We start from the raw sequence: 15,093 nt of genomic DNA, 5'->3' as shown, positions 1-15,093 counted from the left end.
AACAGTCGGAATGACGGCTGGAAAGTGGTAGGTGGTGGTGAAAGTGCCCCAGATCCCACTTCTCTGCAAGTCAGCTGAGAGTAGTGCTGCTGACGGGGAGTAGCAGGAAGAAGCTGAGGGGGTGGGAGTGGCCAGGTCCTGCAGCTCCAGCTCCAGCTGTCACCACAGTGTTGACATGTTCTCCCATGAGGACAGAGACGGGCAACTATTGTGTGCTGTTTGTGTGGGTAACAGAAATCACGAAGTAAGTCAGGCGTGCTCCTCTCCAGCCTGCCCACCTCTAAGTGGGCTGCGGTGCTTCTTGGCAAAGTTCTCCTCTATACCCTCTCTGTGTTGCTGCATGCCTGTTCTAGAAGATCTAGCCTACTTTACGAAGCCCGCCTGGTCTAAGCCCAGGAATGATGGATTGTGTTTGTGGTTCTGAGTCCCTTCACATTAGCTAAGCGAGAGAAGCAGAAGTTTAAACTTTATCATCGGATCTGAGGGTATAGCTCAGGGGTAGAGTTCTTGCCAAGCAATCTCAAGCCTGGGGTTCAATCCTCAATCTATAGCAAAAGGTGGATGAGGTCTGTCTCCACAGAGAGCAAAAATGTCACCAGGTCATTAACAAAAGCCACTCCCAGCCTTCTAGGGGGAAGATAGGTATTTTATCCTCTCCATTGAGAAGAGGCCTCTGTGTGTTAACATTCCCGGTTTTACTTACTGCTTCTCTGTGAGTGCTAGGGCCTCTGGGTGTCCCCCCAAAAACTCCTCCCTTCGGATTTTTTTTTTAAACCTTTAAAAATATGTTTATTCTTATGTATACGAATGATCTGTCTTCTCACACAGCAGAAGAGGGCATCAGATCCTATCACAAATGGTTATGAGCCACATTGTGCTTGGAATTGAACTCAGGACCTCTGGAATGGCAGCTAGTGTTCTTAACCGCTGAGTTATTTCTCCAACCCTCTATTTAAAAAAAGGAAGAAAGAAGGAAAGGAAGGAAGGAAGGAAGAAAGGAAGGAAGGAAGGAAGGAAGGAAGGAAGGAAGGAAGGAAAGAAAAATAGTGTCCAAAGTTGAATTTATTATCTCTGTAGCTAGTGTAGTTAATACAGGCAAGCATGAACTGTAAGAATAGCTAACAGAGGACTGAGACAAAAACCGTCCTCAGCTCATCCATCTCTTAATTAATTTCTGCTAATATTTTTTCGGTGAGCAAAATAGAGGTAGCGAAGCACTGCGGTGCCGGACTACTGTCGTGCCTCGACAATATTAGACGCATTCATTATTTGTTTATTATTTTTAAAGCAAGGAAGCTGAGCTGCAGGGGTGCATAAAGCCTTTCTTCCACTTGTGTCTCATTTCCATTTCTATCCTCAAACTTCATATTCCATGCATTTCTGTTAACTCCATTCTCGAGTACTTCATTCCAAATGTTTTCTTCCACTATATTCTTCCGACACTTAAAATTCTTTTGCAACATTCTTTTCCTCTCAAGTCAGGCCGCTTTCCGTTCTCCATGCATCTCTCTCCTTCATGTGCTGATTAATGCATGCATTTAACCAGGGTCCACAGTTATCCATTATGACCGTAAGATTCTGATTCTTCTGGTCCAGCCAATAAACTATCATCCAAAATTAAATAATCGGCTGTCAGTTAAAATAGTCAAATAGCTGAGAAATACCTAATAAAAGCTGATTGATGAGATTGATGACAGTAAGTTTAGACTTTTGTGCTGTATAACTCAGGGTAGGTAAAATCTTGTTTGTGGAGCATGTGGAATTTGTGTGAAAACATGCTCTTTGTCCTTGTCAAAAGCCACCTACAAAAGTATAAAAGCGATCTCTATAGAATTTTAAGATGTAACTTTAGGCAATACCCATGGAGTATTTTTGTAGAATCTTAAAAAGGGGGTTGTTTTTTGAAGAGCCCGAGTAACATGATAATGTGACCTGTCAGTTACTAACAGTGTGGAACAAAGAATTTATCTGCATTTTATTTAGTGGAAAAAAATATTTTTGTAGGCCCTTTATCACCCTTTATCAGTAAGAGATTGTTTCTATGAGTTACCGCCTTAGCAACCACATTATTTAATAAGATAATAACCTGCTCTGTTTCAGGTGTTACATTTTTATAGAATTTCACTGGAAGTTTCCAGAAAGCAACCTAAAGAGCAGAGCTAAATCTTCAGTAGTGACAAACAGACAAGAGCATACCCAAAGGCTGGTCTTGGTGGCCCACGCCTTTAGACCCAGCATTCAGGAGGCAGAGGCAGGTGAATCTGAGAGTTCAGGGCCAGCCTGGTCTACAAAGTGAGTTTCAAGACAACCAGGGCTGTTACACAGAGAAACCTTATCTCCAAGAGAGAAAAAAAAGGGGGGGCAGGTACTCAATCCTATAGTTCAAAATTATGAATTTTGCTCTTTTAGTTTATTTACTATGAAAATGAAGCATTGATTTAAAGCATTAATTAGGCAATCAAGAGAAGAGAACATCCTTCATTTAACGAATGACTAATACTCTCTGGAAACCGAAACATCATTGGCTTAGTGCTTTATGCCCTGGTTGTGATTGTTTCTGTATTAAATCAGACTAGGCTTTCTCTTCCGGTCCCAGACGCTGCAGGAGCCGCCGGTTACTGTGCAGACATGGCCAAGTCCAAGAACCACAACACACACAACCAGTCCCACAAATGGCACAAAAATGGCATCAAGAAAGCCCGGTCACAAGATATGAATCTCTTAAGGGGGTGGACCCCAAGTTCCTGAGGAACATGCGCTTTGGCAAGAAGCACAAGAAACGCCTGAAGAAGACGCAGGCAAACAACGCAAAAGCAGTGAGTGCGCGAGCAGAGGCCATCAAGATCCTTGTGGAGCCTGTGGCCGTTAAGCCCAAGATGCTGAAGGGCCACCGCCGCAAACTCAGCCTTCTGGCTTTCATCGCTCACCCCAAGTTTAGGAAGCGGATTCGAAGCTACACAGCCAAGGGTCATAGGCTCTGCCGACCAAAGCCCAAGATTCAAACCAAGACAGAGGCCGCAGCTCCAGCTAAGGCCCAGACTTCACCCCCAAGCTTAGGCTCCCAAAAGTGCCCAGTGGAGGCCCCATAGGAAAGGCTTCTGCCAATGTGAAGACAGACAGACTGGTATGACACACCCACCTACACACAATTTACAGATGACCAGTGTCCTATGCTGTTTAGATGAATAAATCTGAGGCAAGATCTGTTAAGAAGAAAAGAGAGAGAAGAAAGAAAGAGAGAGAGAGAAAGAAAAGAAAGAAAGAAAAAGAAAGATGAAGAAAGAGAAGAGGAGAGGAAGAAGTTAGACTTGTTTTGATTTTTTTTTTCTCTTAGGAAGGGACCATTTATACTGAATTTATTCCTGCTATTAGAGAAAACCAAAAAGCATTTAAACAAAAATCAAGCAAACAAATGTGTAAGGCTTTTCTGTGAGTACAAGGACTTCCGTGTCCCCAACAAAAGTCTTTTTAAATCTTAACTCCAGATTCCTCTCTGTCTTAATGGACTTGGGCTTTCTCAACTGCTGTCCTGTGCGGAAGTACTGGCAAGGTTCTGTATGGACACTAAAAGGTACTCATGTAGCTATTGAAGTTTAAATAAAACTGGAATGTAAACACCAGTTCTCCTGAAACTCTCTTCATATTTTGTTGTGTGGAGGCTGGGGCTCCTGTAGCCTTGTTTGGCCTTGTAATCTTTACATATCCAAGGATGACTTTGAATTTCATATCGTCCGACTTTAACACTGGGATTATATGAGGCCTAGTTTTTTTGTTTTGTTTTGTTTTGGTTGGTTGGTTTGGTTTGGTTTGGTTTTCCAACTTGACACAAGCTAGGGTCATTGCAGTAGAAGAAATCTCAAATGAGAAAATAATTCCATCGGGTTGACCTGTAGGTAAGTCTGGGGACATTTTCTTGACTGATGATTGTGTTGGGTTTCAGACCCAGGACAAGTGGCTGAGGTGCATATTTAACATACCAAAGTGCACTTGGCCTCTGGGTTCTCCTGGCATCCCTCAGTCCCTGCCTGTTATAGGGCTGGCATATCCTGCCCTCTGTGCTGAACCTTCCAGCCCAGGGTCTGGGCTTCCTCTCCCCTAGAGGCTCTTCACTACATAGTCCAGACTCTCTCTCTCTCTGCATGTGCTCTTTGTATTTCCCTCTCTCTGTTCTTCTCTGCATGGCAGCTTCCCTGGCCTCATTCCATGGACCCATCTGAGAGCTACCCCCAATAAACCTGTCTTTGTACTTTAATTTGACCTGAATTGGCTCATTGACTTGAATTGTCAGCGGAGATAACCTATCAGATGACTCATTTTGTCATTGGAGATAACCTGTCAGATTGGTGTGGAAGAAAGGGCCCAGCTCACTGTGAGAGCTTGGCCAAGTGGTCCATGGAAGACAACAGCCTGAGGGGTGGAGACATAGATAGCTCAGCGCTTAAGAACCTACTTGTCTGAAGGATTTGTGGTGGCTTGTGTGTCTGTAACTCCAGTCCCAGGGGATCCAATACTCTTTTCTGCCTATGCAGGTACATGGCACACAAACACACATGCAGGCAAAATACCCATAATCATTAAATTAAAAAAAAAAAAAAAAAAAAACAGGCTGAGCAAGCCCTGAGGAGGGACCTAGTAAGCAGCATTCCTTTGTGGCCTCTGCTTCAGTTCCAAGTTCCTGACCTGACTTGCCTCAATCCTGGACTATAATCTACTAGGTGAAACAACCTTTCCACCGCCAGTTGCTTCTGATCATGTTTATCACAGCAATAGAAGCCTAACTAGGACGGCAACCGTGGCCTGATTTTGCAGCGCTTGGGGTCGAACCTTGGGCTCAGTGTGGAGTGGCCAAGAACACTACCTAGTGAGATGCATTCCTGGCCCCAGCGGTCCCCACTTAGAGCGATACTGGCTGCTAAATCAGACAAGGGTGACACACAGCGTTTCCATCATTGTAAAGGTGCCACGACGGGAGACTGCCCTGCCACAACCAAGGCTGGCCAGAGACCAGAGGAAACAACATGAATGAACTGATGTCACTGTCCTCCCACTCGCCAGTGATCTGTCTCACTCAAGAGCAAGCAAGTGGGAGGACAGTGACATCACAAAGCACAGCTCACAATGGCTCCAGAACACCTGAATCACCTGGCCACTTTTCCCCAATCTATGTCGATTCCTGAAGACTCTACACATGTAGTTCCTGGAGCTGCTGTTTTAAAATGTCAACATTTCCAACTGCAACCTCTTCCTGGGACAACCTCTTAAGCGCCCTTGCTCGCAGCTCAATATGGAATTGGTTACAAGCAACATTTGTGGGAGAGACTGCTGTGCCCCAGCCAACCAATTTGGGGCTACTGGATAACCTCGCGCCAGCTGTGCAAGTCATCCTGGGGATTTCCTTTCTGATTTTGTTGGCAATTGGATTGTTTGCCCTATGGAAACGAAGTGTTCGGTCAATTCAGGTTGTATTCTTTTTGTTCGTTTGGTTTGTTTGTTTGTTTGCTTGCTTGCTTGCTTGCTTGCTTGCTTTTTGAAGACCGGGTTTCTCTGTGTAGCCTTGGCTGTCCTGGACTCATGTTGTAGACCAGGCCTCGCCTCGAACTCACATAGATCTGCCTGCCTCTGCCTCCCAGGTGTGCACCACACCTGGCTTCAGGTTGTATTCTTATAGAGAAGTTTAAGTCTTTTGAGGGGGTGTTTGTTGGGGTTTTGTTGTTCTGAGACAGGGGTGGTGGCTTAGGCTGGCCTTGAACTCATTGTAAAACGAGTCTGACTTCAAATTTGTGATCGTCCTGCTTCGTTAAGCCGTCACTCCTAACTCTCACTCTCGAGGGCGGAGACAGCAACATGCACCTCCATTCCTGACTCAACAGTCAATTTTGTTTATTTCACTTCCATATTACTGCTACCCAGGTTTAAAAAGTCCATGTAAGGAATGAGGGAAGTGAGCCATTTTCTGCCTCTTGAGTTGGTTGAAACTACGCTGTCCTTGAAAACCTCCACCACTTAGGTTGTGAGCATAAAAATACTCTTTCTCACCATGCTGTTTGGCTTCCCTCTATTATAAAATAGATTTGGACAAGTTTGGCACTTGAGAAAGTCATCTGAGCCCAAATTTAACTGACTGCTTGTCTCTGAGAGCCTACCATGTTCATTGGATGGGCAGTGTAGGACAGCCAGGTTCTTGCATGTGTGTGTGTGTGTGTGTGTGTGTGTCTGTGTGTGTGGGGTGTGGTTTTTATTCTTATTGCTACTGATTTTAATTTTTCTGCTGTTTCTCTTTAACTGATAGAGAATTGTGTAAGCTAAATCACCCATTGCTTTCATTATTGTGTTTTAACATGCTAAGTCCCCAGAAACAAATAGGGGATCTTTTAGGGGAATAGAAATTTAACATGCTGGGATCCTAAGAAACATTTGGAGTTGGCATAATTCTATTTAACCCTCAATAATAATAACAATAGCTCGTTTATAACAGGGTCCTCGGTGTTATGGGAAATCTTAATAATTCCATGAAATGGAGTTTTTTTTTTTTTTTTTTCATGTGGGAAATAAGGAAAGGGAGGTGCAATGGAAATTTAAAGAGACAGACTTTAAAGAGGGCTTTTGTTTCATTTTCTCAGGAAGGATTCCTGTAGCTTGGGCTGACCTCAGCTTCATTAACTAGTTAACCTTGGACTAACCTTGGTTTTCCTCATTTCACCTACCAAATGTTGGAATCACAGATAGTCCTGAGGGCTTTCTTAAAGGTTTGATGAGTATACGGAGGTACTCTTACTAAATCATTTTATAGCTTTCCCTTCTTTTCCATTTAGGAATCATGACTGAATGTACTTTCAGGTTTAACTTCAGGAAGCCCTATGTAACAGGCAGAACAGGGGTTATCATGCCCACTTTGGAAGTGGGATAACCTGGCTCCTGCCAAAGGTCGTATTGTTTTGTTAAAGCTGGGAAAGCTGGAGTTTGAACCTAATTTTTAGAGTTCGTTCAATTTTAGCTTTTGTTCAAAAGCTCATATAATAGAATCCAACAAATACACTCAATACAAGATTTTGTGGGGGTGTGTGCACATACATATAAACAGGTTTCAGTTATATAATAAAAGTGTAAGGTAAGAACACAAACTTTCCAGTTTAGCGCTGATACTTGGATACTTGGTACTTGGACACTCTAGGCAGAAACATGACAAAGGAGTCAGGGGTGGTGATACATGACTGAAATTCCATCCTTTGGAAGGTGGGGGTAGGATGATTGGACATTCAAGGTCATCCTTGGCTACAGAGCACGTTGGAGGATTGGCCTAGAATACATGAGAACCCACCTCTAAAAGAAAAGAGGAAAAAATGGGGAAAAAGGTACACAAACAAAAAGGAGTCAAAAAGCAGAGTAAGAGTATGGGTTCAGGGGTCAGACTGCTTGGTATACATTTTGGTGAACTATCTACTCTGAACAGAAATCACTCATTTGACCTCTACTCCGGTTTTTCCTCATCTGTAAAATGGGCATGCTATTAAGTACTGCCTTATAGGGTTATTGCAAGGCTTAATGTGTATAGAATGTGTATTAAGCTTAGCCTGTGTTCATTCAATAAGCAGTGTAGATTGCTATAAGGGGAAAAAGTCATGGTTTTATGCTTATCCTACCAGAAATTTGTTGTACCATATTAAGGCAATTTTTCCATGACCAGTGTCTTAGTTGGGGTTGCTCTTGCTGTGATGAAATACCATAAGTGAAGCAACTTGGGGGGAAAGGGTTCATTTGGCTTACGCTTTCATGTCAGGACAGGAACTCAAGGAGGACAGAATCCTGGAGGCAGGAGCTGGTGCAAAAGTCGTGGAGGGGGGCTGCTTACAGGCTTGCTCCCCAAGGCTTGCTCAGCCTGCTTTCTTGCAGAACCCAGGACCGCCAGCCCAGAGATGGCCCCACCCACAACAGGACGGGACCCTCCCCCATTGATCACCAACTAAGAGACATTTTCTCAATCAAGATTCCCTCCTCTTATGTGACTTTAGCTTGTGTCAAGTTGACATAAAACTATCTAGCACAACCAGGAAATCTGCTTTTTAGACCTCAATTTCTGGATGCCAGTCTTGGCTTTACAAGTTTCGGTCTGTAGCTTTGAGCATTCACAGTCCACACGGGATGGTGTGTCTGCGCAGATGGGTTTTCCTGCAGGAGTAGTTGGTGAGCTGACAAGCTAACTTCTGGCACAGAACCCATCACATGGGAACAGACTTTGAGCAAATGGAATTTAATATTGCTGTTTTTATTAAATACAAATTAAATCCCTGACCTGTCTACCAGTCCAGTTTGTAAGTGATAGTGATCCAAAGATTAAAGGTAGGAAGGCTGGAGAGATGGCTCGGCAAAAGTAAAGATCGCTGGCTACTCTCCCAGAGAAACCCAGCTTTGATTCCTAGTTTTGAACCTTCATGGCAGCTCATAACCATCTGTGACTCCAGTTCCAGAAGATCCAAACCCCTCGTCTGACCATCATGGGCACCAGCGGGGCATGTTTATTTACATACATGCAAAGAAAACACTCATACACTTAAAGTTATAAGTATATCTTTAAAACCTTTTTAAAACAATTTAAAGAAGGTGAGAAAATGTTCTGTTAATGGGAAAGCTCGTCTCGGGAATGCAGGATTGTTGTTACTAGGAGATCATCATTCTGTTTTGTCTCTGTAGCTAACTGTGACATTTCACCTGCATGACCGAGTAACATTCCTCTTGTTTCCTTTTAGAAAATAGTGGTGTTTGTAATTACACTCTACCAGCTTTACAAGAAGGGCTCAGACTTTTTTCAGGCTTTGCTAGCCAACCCAGAAGGAAATGGTCGCCAGCTTCCAGACAGTAGTAATGTCTTTCTGTCAATGGGTCTGCAAGAGAAAATTTTGAAAAAGCTTCAGATGGTGGAAAACAAAGTGAGAGACCTGGAGGGGATGATTGTTGCCCAGAAACCTGTGGTGAAGCGAGACTGCTCCTCTGAGCCGTACTGCAGCTGCTCTGACTGCCAGAGTCCCTTGCCTACGTCAGGGTTTACTTCCACATCTGAAATGTGACGGACTCCAATCTTTTCCAGAAAAGCACTGCTTCCCTCACGTGGGCAGTGGTGTATCAATAAAATAGAGAACTATATTGATCTTATCCTGCAAAGATCTGGTTCCCTCTTCAGCTGGGCCCAGTGACTACTTTGTGTGCGGCCGGGTAATGTTGGGTAATGATAGTTGGAAATGTCTCCGAGGATGGGGACTGTGGCTTGGTGGTAAGTCATTGGCCTGGGGCACACAGGTACGGTGCTGGTTCAGTAGGCCGGGGACCCTTGGGGAAATGCAAGATAACCAGATTGGAGTGGAAGCAGAAAGGAGAGAGGGTAATCAGGGCTGTGACTTTGAGGTCCATGACAGGTCCAGCTGAAGACACTGGAGATGTTGTAACATAAGCCAGTCACAGAGGGCCATGTTTTGTGAATAGGCTGTCCCATGCTGTTCTTGACATAAGAAAAGTATGCAGTCAGAGACCACTGAATTACACAAAGGTGAGCAAAAGTGAGAGTATGCATAAAAGGGGAACAGGGTGGTTTTTTTGTTTGTTTGTTTGTTTGTTTGTTTTGTTTTTGTTTTGTTTTGTTTTAGGCAAGATTTCATTAGGTACCCAGCAGGACCTGGCCTGTGTGTTGTTGGGGGTGGGGGTGGAGGGAGGGGAGTGGGGTTGGGGAGGAGGGATTGTTGCCTGGGTTGTCTGTATGCCGCTTGCTTTCCTGGTTTCCATGGAAGCCAGAAGTTATTGGTAACAGGTAACAGTTTTATAACACGATGGCCATCTCTGGCCCTTAATCCTTTCTGCTCCCTCTTCTTCAATTCTCCCAGAACCTCAGGGGCAAGGTGGTGATTGGCTATGTACCATTTAGGACCGGTAGCTGTAAGTTCCCACGTGGGCACTAGAAATCAAACTCCAGGCCTCTGCAAGAGCAACAAGTGCTCTTAAATCCTGGGTCATTTCTCCATCCCCAAGTATGCTCTTATTTTTATAAACTATGGTTTGCCCAAACATATCCATCTCACTAGGAGATTGATGAGAGAATTTTGCCATTTATGTTTACATATTATCTAAATGTACAAATTGTTTTTATTTCGATTTTTTTGTTTGTGTTGTGACAGGGTTTGTCAGAATTTATAATTGTATATTTCTACTTTTATTATTTATAGTAATATACATAATAATGTTAATGATAGTTCAGAAGAATTCTTTCAGAGCCTCTAGTTACAGGGATTTTTTTTTTTAAAGATAAGGCTTTGCTGTGTAGCCAAGGCTGGCCTCAAACTTGCTGTCCTCCTGTCTCTGATATTCAAGTGCTTGGAACTACAGATGCAAGGCTAACCTGGTCTACACAGCAAGTTCCAGGTCCGTTGGGGTTATGTAGTAACAGTCCATCTCAAAAAAAATTAAATATTCTTTACTTTACAATGTACATTTTGTTGCACACAGAAGTTTAAAAATGTCAAAATTTGCTGGTGGGCAGTGGTGGTGTATGCCTTTAGTACTAGCGCTTGGGAGGGAAGGGAAGGTGGATCTCTGTGAATTTGAGACCAGCTGGAGCTACTGAGTGAGTTTCAGGACAGCCAGGGCTACACACACAAAAAAAACCCTGTCACAACACAACACAAATGAAAAGTATCAAAATATGTTTGACCACTCTAGGGAAGTAGAATGTGTTGATACAAATGGTAATGGTGAGAAGAACAATGTTGAGGCCCTGATCCCTGTTTCTCTCAACCTTGGTCAGAAAAGCTTTTTTGTTCCCCACCCCAGGGCAGGGTTTCTCTGTGTAGCCTTGGCTATCTTGGAATTCACTCTGTAGACCAGGCTGGCCTTGAACTCATAGAGATCTGTCTGCCTTTGCCTCCCTGATTGCTCCTGAGTGCTGGGATTAGTGTTTGCCACAAATGCCTGGCTTGCTTTTTTTTTTTTTTTTATCCATATTTCACGTATATTAATGCTCTGTTTGCATGTACATCTGCATGCCAGAAGAGGGCATTCAGTCCCATTATAGATGATTGTGAGTTACCATGTGGTTGCTGGGAATTGAACTCAAAAACGTTTAACTGCTGAGCCATCTCTCCAGCTCCAGATGGTCAAAGTACTAAGAATAAGTGACTGAGTGCTTAGCTCTAAATGGTACATAACTGTCACCATCTTGTCCCTGAGGTTCTGGGAGCACTGAACAAGAGGGAGCAGAAAGGATTAAGGGTCAGAGATGGCCAGCATGTTATAAAATGCTTTCTTTGGGACATGCCCATTGCACTCATAAACTCACAGTGGCTGCAACAATTGGTACAAGATCAAAACAGTCAAAATTCTAGTATGGATAAGGGCTCACCAGGCCTCATTCCCAGCTAAGGAGTTATTGGCACTGAATGGATGCTGGGTCATTTTTCTCTGGAGGCATGGCTAATGGTGGGTTGCCCATGTTCGCACACCCACGCGAGTGCAAGCAGCATTAATTGGATTTGGTCCGTTTCAAAAAGAAGAGGAGTCAGACTTAGTGACTTGTACCATTAATCCCAGCACTCTGGAGGCAGAGGCCCATGGTTCTCTTTGAGTTCAAGGCCCACCAAAGCTACCAGTGTCTCATTATGTACTCTGGCTGTCCTGGAATTTATTATGTAGACCAGGCTAACTTCAAAGTCATAGAGATCTACCTGCTTCTGCTTCCCAAGTTTGGGAACAAAGGCGTGCGTATGTGTGCATATATATGTAATTTTTGCTTTTCCAGACAACATGTCTCTATGTAGCCCTGGCTGTTTTGTAGCCTTGGTTGTCCTGGAGCTCAGTATATAAACCAGGATGTCCTCCAAGCCATAGAGATCCTCTGTCTTGCCTCCCAAGTGCTGAGATTAAAAGTCTGAGCCATCATACCCAGCCCTGTACACATTTTTAAAAAGCTAGACATGGGGGCTGAGAGCAAAGTATTTGGAAATATGAAGATGGGAACAAACTGTTTCCTTCTTCCTCTTTAATAAGCAAACCGTTAAAAAAGAAAACAATCTTGAAAATTGATGTAGGGTTGGGAACAAACTCCTTCCTCTTCAAAATTTTGTTTGTTTGTTTGTTTGAGGCAGGTTTCTCTGTGTAATAGGGTTTCTCTGTGTAGCCTTGGTTCTCCTGGACTCACTTTCTTGAATTCACAGAGATCGCCTGCCTCTTGAGTGCTGGGATTAGAGTCATATGCTGCCACACCCAGCCTCCTCCTCTATCTTTTTAAATATATTAACGGGAACAATCTTGAAAGCAATCTAGGAGCATTTTCTAATGACAAAAGTGGTTATTTGTTATGGCTTAGATATGAAATATTTCCACTTGGCCCGCGTGTTTCACCCTCAATGATGTACTGTGTTTAGGAGATTGTGGGCCTTTACTAGAAGAAGTTAGATTGCTAGGGCCTTGCTATCTCTCAGCTCTTTTTCTGCCTGGGTCTTTTATTTCCTGGTCCACTGAAGTGTGAGCAAGCAGCCTCAAGCTCCTGCTACCATAGAGACAGCTAGCTGTTGGGGTAATCTACCTGCATACAGACTGTATCCACTAGCTGTGAAGGTGTGTCCCTAGCCCCTCATTTGTCGATTGCTGTGCCTCTAGGGCCAGGTGCTAGTAGGATATATGGCATTGTCATTTCTATAGCCCACATAAGTTTCTACATGTAAGGGTTTGTTGCTTCTTTGCCTGCTCAGAAAGATGATTATCTGAAATTATCCTGTTAAAAGAAAATGGTGGGGGAGGTCACGTAGCCCTCAATCTGGCCAATAGACAACACTAAGAGATGGACAGGGCATAGTCCTACTGCTGATTGGTTCAGAGTGAGAAAGCTGTGGAACCTTTCTCAATATGCTAATAGCTTTTTGTGTGATTTTTAAAATTTTATTTAATTTTTGTATTTTTTTGAGACAGGGTTTCTCTGTATCACTCTGGTTGTCCTGGAACTCGATCTGTAGACCAGGCTGGCCTTGAACTCACAGAGATCCACCTGCTTCTGCCTTCCAACTGTTGGGACTAAAGGTGTGTGCCATCACATCCGGCCTGAAAATTTTTTTGTTTTGTTTTTTGAGACAGGGTTTCTCTGTGTACTTCCTGAATGTCTGGGAACTCTCTCTGTAGACAAGGCTGGCCTTGAATTCACAGAGATCTGCCTGCCTCTGCCTCCCAAGCACTACCATCACCCAGCTGGGATAAAGAGCTGGCAGCTGGAGCTCGGGCAAAGGGAAGGAAGCAGAACAAGAGCAGAACAGGGAAGTTGGGTGGAGTTGAGATGGGTGGCTGTCAAGATGGGTGGCTGAGGGACTGCCCCAGAAACAGGTTAACAGCCTTGTAGTACACAGATGTCTCAATGTCTCTATTGTTAAGCCCCAAGTGGGACACCCCAGAAGCACCAGCAATAACCAGCTACTTCAGATGCTGGAACAGATCCTCACATTGATGCTTTCTGATACTTTGTCAAAGCATCAGAAAGAAAATCAATACCAAGAAGTACAATCTTTGTTGTGATAAACCCGACTGACCATTGGTTCATAAGACTCTCTAACTGGTTAATGGGGGGAATGTGGAAGGGTTTCAAGCTGTGTGCTAGAGGGAGAGTGTGTGCTAGAAGGGTTCTTCGAGCTTTGGAAGAACTTAATGGCTGTTTTGATGGGAGTTTGGAAGATCAGACAGTTAATGCAAATGTAGTCAGTGGCGGCCACCCTCCTGAAATTTCTGAGGGGAATAAGAACTCTGTTGGTAACTGGACAAACATACTTGTATTTCATTATATTGCAGGGACTCTATATTATATGCTGCTAATGGCTTATACGTTAGCAGTCAATCTAGGATGTTCAAGAGGAGCACAAGATTCAGCGGCATTGGTGTATATGAACCCTCATCTGCTACACAGAGGATGGAGATGATGAAGAGAAAAGCACCACCAGGATGGATCTCAGAGATAGAATAGGCCACCTGATGAAAGGAGCCAGACTGACTGAAATGACTGAGTGCTTGTTTTCCTCCCACTTATAATCTGCTGGCTAAAAATGAGGTTGTTTGTTGGTGGGAGGAGGAGATGTTAGAGCTTGAACCACCGTCTTCTTGGGTTGCTGGCTTTAATCATAAAACACAGCTTAAAGATTCAGTTTCTGGTTTTTGCCTGTGTGTCATGTGGCAAGGGAACTTACAAATAAGGGCTTTCCCATCAATTTGTGTTCCTGCATCTATATTTCATAATGCTAAACAAACAGGGTTGGTTCACTTTCAATTCCTGTTTTGCTATAAGTGCTAAGAACTACCTTAATTAGATAAGAACGGGGTACTAGAGTAATAGCTCAGTGGTTAAGAACACCAGCTGCTCTTCTAGATCACCAGGGTTCAATTCTTAGCATCCATATGGCAGCTCACTGTTTTGGTTCAAGAATAGCCACACAAACCACTCAGACTCTTGTCTCAGATATGGATGGTTTATTGAATATTGAAGGCAACACCTCAAGACTGGTCATGACCAGAGACACAGAAAGGAACTCGGGAGTCTAACTGTGACATTGCCTAGGTCTCAGAGCAGTTTTGTTCTGTTTTTTAAATAGAATGTAATGCAAAAGACATCAGGAGGGCAGTCACACATTTTGGCTAACCTTACAAAGCAGTATTACATTTTTGGCTAACTAGATAAAGCATTATCAGCTAACCTTTAAGTTGATTGGTCCTAAGTGAGGTTAAGTGAGGCAGTGCTTAGGGTCCTCTAGACCACAGCCAAGGTGTGGCTAAGTTTGTAGATAAGAAAGGTGCAACCAGAGTGTTGCCAAGTGAATAGATAAGAATAGTTATAACACTATTGAATCATAGTAAATTATAAGGTCAGCTCGACTCTCTGGCAGGGTTTGTTAGTGTCAGCTCTGAATAACTGCTTCTAGGAAGCAGAGTTGAAAATTTTACAATTTTGACCTTAATTTCACCTTAGAAGCAAAATGGAAGCTGAAATGGCTGCAGTTATGTCTTAAAGCTGACTGAAGTATTTCAGGCTTCAACACTCACAACCCTCTTAAAGCTCCAGTCCAGGGGATACAGTGTCCTCTT

General features: G+C 43.5%; 2 protein-coding genes across 2 annotated transcripts; both read left to right on the top strand.

The window, feature by feature from the left end:
- The first annotated feature begins 2,672 nt into the window (after positions 1-2,672).
- Positions 2,673-3,089, top strand: LOC129679645 (60S ribosomal protein L29-like). Its single transcript, XM_055610964.1, has one exon. It carries the CDS (start codon positions 2,673-2,675, stop codon positions 3,087-3,089), a length of 417 nt encoding a protein of 138 aa, XP_055466939.1.
- Positions 3,090-5,216: 2,127 nt separating this feature from the next.
- Positions 5,217-9,062, top strand: Tmco2 (transmembrane and coiled-coil domains 2). Its single transcript, XM_055610802.1, has 2 exons — positions 5,217-5,459; positions 8,745-9,062. Exons 1-2 carry the CDS (start codon positions 5,217-5,219, stop codon positions 9,060-9,062), a joined length of 561 nt encoding a protein of 186 aa, XP_055466777.1.
- Positions 9,063-15,093: the final 6,031 nt, after the last annotated feature.

The sequence above is a fragment of the Psammomys obesus genome, unplaced genomic scaffold (genome assembly GCF_907164565.1).
Source record: "Psammomys obesus unplaced genomic scaffold, mPsaObe1.curated_primary_1811, whole genome shotgun sequence".
Taxonomy (NCBI): domain Eukaryota; kingdom Metazoa; phylum Chordata; class Mammalia; order Rodentia; family Muridae; genus Psammomys; species Psammomys obesus.
The sequence above is the reverse complement of the archived record's forward strand: the minus strand, read 5'-3'. Positions and strand labels throughout refer to the sequence as shown.

What these genes read in the sequence shown, in the direction of transcription:
- LOC129679645 (XM_055610964.1), top strand. Translation starts at nt 2,673, where the DNA reads ATGGCACAAAAATGGCATCAAGAAAGCCCGGTCACAAGATATGAATCT.
- Tmco2 (XM_055610802.1), top strand. Translation starts at nt 5,217, where the DNA reads ATGTCAACATTTCCAACTGCAACCTCTTCCTGGGACAACCTCTTAAGC. An exon ending in GAAGTGTTCGGTCAATTCAG is followed by an intron (nt 5,460 to 8,744) that starts GTTGTATTCTTT and finishes GTTTCCTTTTAG; the next exon opens with AAAATAGTGGTGTTTGTAAT.